Source organism: Malania oleifera, chromosome 5 (genome assembly GCF_029873635.1).
Source record: "Malania oleifera isolate guangnan ecotype guangnan chromosome 5, ASM2987363v1, whole genome shotgun sequence".
Classification (NCBI taxonomy): domain Eukaryota; kingdom Viridiplantae; phylum Streptophyta; class Magnoliopsida; order Santalales; family Ximeniaceae; genus Malania; species Malania oleifera.
Window position 1 is genome coordinate 81643575 of NC_080421.1, and position 6000 is coordinate 81649574.

The 6000-nt window shown below is 35.4% G+C and overlaps 1 protein-coding gene across 1 annotated transcript; it reads right to left on the bottom strand.

Moving 5' to 3' along the window:
• Window positions 1-2195: 2195 nt before the first annotated feature.
• Window positions 2196-5390, bottom strand: LOC131155109 (protein LIFEGUARD 2-like). The gene is made up of 4 exons (XM_058108037.1): window positions 4811-5390; window positions 4549-4662; window positions 2933-3090; window positions 2196-2553 (listed from the first exon to the last, which is right to left on the bottom strand). Exons 1-4 carry the CDS (start codon window positions 5058-5060, stop codon window positions 2347-2349), a joined length of 729 nt encoding a protein of 242 aa, XP_057964020.1. The 5' UTR covers window positions 5061-5390; the 3' UTR covers window positions 2196-2346.
• Between the last annotated feature and the right edge of the window lie 610 nt (window positions 5391-6000).

Consider the following 6000-nt stretch of genomic DNA (forward strand, 5'->3'; position numbering starts at 1 on the left):
TGTTGGAGGTTTGCACAAGCTGTGGATTGAAGTTATTGGGGCAGACAAACCTAGAGAGGAATCCCTCAATTTGACCGCTACTATTATCTTTTCTCTCCTCTCCTTTAATTCTTCCATCCTTTGTTCTTTGTTTGTTTTAATTTCATGTTGATTTCAATACCGTATTTTGACTTATTGTTGGACCAAGTTTGTTTCATTTATGTTATTGGATTGAGTTATTTCATTTAAATTATTGTTGGATTGAGTTTGTTTCATGGTTGAATGTTTATTAGATTAATGAAATTTTCATGTTTAGTTCATGGTTTGGATGTTTAAATATTAGGTTGTTCAGGTTTGTTTAATTTTGTCATTGTTTATTTTATTTGTTTGAATGAGTCATTAAATGAGTAATATTGATTGCGTTGGTTTTGTGTCGTTGTTTAAGTTTGATTTGTATTCATGGGATGTTTTAAAACAAAAGGAGACTAAGGATTGGTAAGTAATAAGGTTGCACACAAGGTGTTTGATAGATTATCCGTTAAAGCATGAACACCATTTTTGGCTATTTATTGTCAGAAATAGTGGATTAGATGATGTTGTTGAATGTGGTTTAACTCCTCAAAGTGACGATAATCACTATTCATTTAACACGCATCCTCAATTTCTTATAATTTAGGGATAAAATGTTTGTGACACGGATGTCGGCACGTGAATTTTGGGCTTGTTATGTAACTAAGTTTTGTGTCTTACTTGGGTTTATAAATAAAATGTGCTTTAATTTCATTTAGTCCATTGAGTAGATAATTCACCGTCTCATACAAAAGCAACATAGAGAACCATTTTTCGAATCATGTCCGAAACCATCTTCGGATCATGTCCAGAAACACCTTGTTCCATTGTGAATAACATGTTAGCTAATTATAGGATTTAATTTCCTTCATTTTTGGATAGTAGTTAAATCTGGAATTCAATCATACTATTCCATATGAACATGACTTAGGGACTTCCTTAATTACTAGGTATAAACATGACTCAGACTTGATATTATGTTTAGTGCTTGATTCTGCGCTAGCTAACTAGGTATAAATCTGATCCTAGAGAGTTTCATTTAATTGCTATCAAAAGAATATTAAAATGCATTAAACTACAAAAGTTTTCATATTGATATCATAAAACACGTAACAATCTATTGAATTACCATCATAATCAACTTTTAATTAAAAGTTGTTGTTTGCATATAATTTATTGAATGCGTTCATTTAAGATGAGTATATCCCTGCTTGAGATACTTGGGTGAAAGGTTTCCCTGCTTGAGATACTCGCGTGAAAGGTTTGAAGGATATTTTAGAGCAACAAGCAGTCATTGCTTTTGCCATAAGTTGGTGAGAATCAAAGGTCGAGACTTGGATAATCTCCTTAATGCCTCTTGGGACAATTTGCCTTCCCAATAATCTTCTTGAGGAGGGCCGGGGGGTACTCTTTTTTATCATAGACATGGTATAAATTTGTGATATGAAGATTTTGGATTTTAGTGGAGTAGACTATGCCCACGAAACCGAAGGCTGTGGCAAGCGTCCCACTTAAACCTTTCGGTTTGTCAACTCCGAAGGGATGAGGATCGAGGAGAACATGGAGGAAGGTGCATGGGAGCGTGGTTGTGACATTTTCAAGATTTAGCCTCATTTTTTCATTTTCAAAAGACATTAGAGCGATAGTGAGGACATTTCAGTTGAAGCAAAAGACGCTGTGGGCACCACCCATGCTTCACCTGTTTGTGGGGGCAGTCAGTAAAAAGGATAGGAAATTGTATCCTTAATCAGCTGGAGGGGACATGACAAGTACTTTTGAAACTTGTAAGTATGAGAACCCCTTTTTAGTAATGGAGATGAGAGAGAAAATTTGAAATGAACAATCATAAAACTCAGAAAAGTTTATATTATTGTTTATAACTACTGTGTATCTCGGCAGCTTGAGCATAGACAGTCAAGATTTTCAACAACTCCTCAGCTTTTTGATTGTTTCAGAGACTAAGAATGACTAAACTTGACCAAAGAGCAACCCATGGTTAAGTCGACAAATCTAAAGAAGAGTCCAGCCCAGACGGGTGTGTGTGTGTGTGTGTGTGTGTGTGTGTGTGTGCGTGTGTGTGTGTGTGTGTGTGTGTGTGAGAGAGAGAGAGAGAGAGAGAGAGAGAGAGAGAGAGAGAGAGATGAGCATTATTCAAAAAATTTCGAAGTGGCAGTAGTCCCCTACAATTGGCGGTGCAAGAAAAACAGTCATTTTTCCAAGAAAAAAACACTTTAAAAGCACCAGAAAAAAGATGCTACTTTCAAGCGTTTACACCAAAATAGCAATACTACCACTACCCTAGCTTTCAACAGCCCTGAAGATGGTTAGCAGGGAGAGGAAAAGATTAATGACATCCAGATACAGGGAAACCGCAGCCCAGATGTACTCATCATAAGTGTAGCGCTTGATCAGGTTATCTGTGTCATAGATTATGTACCCGCAAAATATGATCGATGCCAAACCACCATAGATCATTACAGACAGCTTGCCCAGGGGAAATAGTATCTGCATGCCCAGAATCCAAATCCCAAAACCATGGTCAGGACAAAGCATATAATTTAGATGGAACAGGTGACTATACATATACACTGATCAATTATAGACGTCCCAAAATTTTTACAACATTGCACCTCACTTCACTTCACTTTCCCTGTCTGAAATTTTAATTACGACAAATCAATCCTTAAGTTTTCAATTCCAACTTCAACAATACAGAGACTTTGAACTAGTTCGAATATGAAATTAAAATAGTCCATTATGATTAAAATTGAAATGAGTGAAGTGCAATTTAGTAAACTTCACGAACTTGTGATGTAATTAAACGTACAAAATTTGTAATCCATGAGAGAGATAAAACTGAGCTTGCCCATGAAGACTGAAATACCTGAATCAGTGCAAAGACAATTAGCACTAGAACAGCACCAAACAAGAAGGGCCCTAGAAAGTTGAAATCGTAGCCTTTCCTTGCTGCCCAGAAGGTGTACAAAGTGAGGCTCACCACAACCACAGCTGTTAGAATCACAGACTCCAAAATAACTTTTCCTGTTGCCAATTAAAAAATAGTACAAAATTTTTTTGTCAGACCATATAGGGTATTAACAGTTAACAAACACACTGCACATATCAACCCAATCTATCAAAAAAAAATGAAGCTTTCAATTAGGTGAAATCAAAAAGCAATTGCCACAATCAAAATAATCATAGCAATAACTGCATCCCTTGGATTGTTTTACTTTTCTACATTTCCTTCCATGATGAAATAATGCTAATAGACTACTAATAAAAAAGTTATTCTCATAAAAGATTACATTCTTAATAATTACTCCGATCAATTTTATCCTGTACCAGATAATGCCCAAATAAATTAAACAAAACTACTAAGAGAATGCTACTAATTAAAGCTCAATTCACCCCATGTTAAGAGCAACCTGAGATGAGTCTTCTTAATTATTTAACCATTCTCAATCAAATCTATTTCCCGAATCAATCAAAGAAACAAAACACTCATGATTCCACAATCCAACAAGAAGATATTAATTGGAAAACCTACGTTGTTTGGCATATGTTTGGAAATTCTAACTTATTAGGAGTATGCAAAATCGATTAATTAACACATTGTACGCATCACATATACAGTTAGATTTGTGCAATTAGTATCTAAGATAAAAGTTCTACGCATCACATATATACAGTTAGATTTGTGCAATTAGTATCTAAGATAAAAGTACTATGATTAATCCCAATGCAGTCCTTCAAGGACATGCAGCACTGACGATAAAAGTAGAAGGTTTGTGCAGATTTGCAGCCTCCAAATTTGCAATAGATTTATATATGAGTATTCTATCATTTTTCTTACTAAAGATACAAGGCACTTTCCACAAAATTCTGATCCACAATCAATACAAAAATATGTGAATGTAACAGAACCAGAATCTAGTAGGGAAATATTATGTTTCCACCTGGATTTTAATCACCCAAGAAAAAACCCAAAACTCTTTTCTTAAAATATAATGATATGTGCACTCTTGAAAAAAATAAAAAACAAAAATATAAAAAGATGCCAAGTCAATTTGAACAGCAATCTCCCTCATTTTCTCATCCTTTTGGATGAACAATAGAACATACCAATTAAATATACTTCCCAACATTAGATATCAATAATTAAAAGAAAATGCTGTTAATATGGTTTGTCCCTCTTTTCCGGACTATGCCTTTGTACAGCTTAGAACTGATTGCAAACCTGCCTTTATGTTGCTTAGAACTGATCGCAAACCTAACACTGGTAGCACAACCCAAAACTAATTCACAAAAGAAGTCGCCAGTTAAATATTCATCCCAATTCAAATTTATACTTCGTAACTCGTCAATTCATCACATGTCAATACAATCACAATTATAACGCCTCAACCAACGTATTCGCCCAATATGTTTTCATTCAATTCATTAAGAAAATATATAGAGAAGACAAAAGGGGCCAAAACATAAAATTACATTCCTTACCGCTAGTAAAAGCACATGTCAGCCCAACTACGAAAGCCAGAGACACCGTAAATGTCCCAAGAAGCAAGTAGTTCACCGGGTGAATCTGATGATAGTAGTACAACGGGCACAGGGCTGCACCAACAATTTCAAACATCCAGAACCAAATCAAGCACAACAAAACAAATAGAAGAAAACGAAACCCCCAAACCAATAACCCAAAACAACCAAAAAAAAAAAAATTTCCAAAATCAAACAGAAGCTTAACGCTGAAGAAACGTACTTATGAACGGCACGAAGATAAGAACAATGTACAGAGCCAGTCCGGCCTCGGTGCTCGTGAAGAATCGCGCAATCGGGTGCACGGTGACTACGACGGCTGCGACGGCGATGGTGAGCAGCAATTGGAGGGCTAAGATTGTGTAAATCTTGCGGATAAAGGCCCACCGATATTCCGGGGACTCGAGCATCATAGGATAGAGCGGCCGTGCGCCGGCCTCCACATCTGATTTGCGGTAGGGATGCTGCCACATTTGTCAAGAAACAGTCAAGACGTTGCCACTATTTTCAAAACGTGACTTAGTTTTTCAGCACGAGAAAAGGGAAAATGAAGGAGAGAGGGCGAGGGTTCTGTTTCTCTATAAAACAAGAAACCGAAAAGATTTCAGTCGAAAGAAGGTTTCCTAATTGCAGGGGAAGCGAAGAAAGAGAAGGAGTGAGGAAGTAAGGGATGCTTTAGGCGTGAGAAACTTCCGGATGCATCGCGAGAGCATCGGGAAAGTGTGACGCAAGGGACACGTGGAGGGTTTTACTCATCGAAACGTGCACGCGTCGTCGGTTCTAATTCTAGACTTCTCGCGTGTGGTGTTCTTATGTTTGGAATTTTTTCCCTATATACCTTCTTTTTTTTTTTAATATATATTAAATAATATCTTTTATAGAAACATAATTACCGAAATAAACTTGACGTAATCTCGTTGGATTAAGTAGCGAAATTTACTGTGCATGAATAAGGCAGCTTTGGACGTGTGGCAAATCTTGCTGGTTCATTTGCTTTGGAATGTGAAGGTTATAAAATGATTAAATAATTTTATATTACCTTTTTCAAAAAATAATTACGAATTAATAAATACATAGGGGTTTGCATGTGAACATTTTGGGAATGTTATTTAAATTTTTTTTTTTTCCAATTGGAGTTTACAAATGTAATGTAAAACATAGATTTTTTTCATTTTTTTAATTTATCGAAATAATAAATACAATCTTTTTTCCTTTTCTATTTTAAAGATGAAGATCTTATTTCACTTTAACGGTTAAAATTTAATGTTCGAATACTAATACTAAATTAATAGAGTTCTAAATTTCTAAGTCTTAAAAAGATTGTAAGAAAGATTATTTTGATTTTTTTTCTCATGGAGACAAAGATAATTTTTTCAATTATGTGTTTATGAATATAAACTTCAAGTTTTAAAT

What these genes read in the sequence shown, in the direction of transcription:
- LOC131155109 (XM_058108037.1), bottom strand. Translation starts at nt 5,060, where the DNA reads ATGTGGCAGCATCCCTACCGCAAATCAGATGTGGAGGCCGGCGCACGG. An exon ending in TATCTTCGTGCCGTTCATAA is followed by an intron (nt 4,663 to 4,810) that starts GTACGTTTCTTC and finishes TTGTTGGTGCAG; the next exon opens with CCCTGTGCCCGTTGTACTAC. An exon ending in GACATGTGCTTTTACTAGCG is followed by an intron (nt 3,091 to 4,548) that starts GTAAGGAATGTA and finishes AATTGGCAACAG; the next exon opens with GAAAAGTTATTTTGGAGTCT.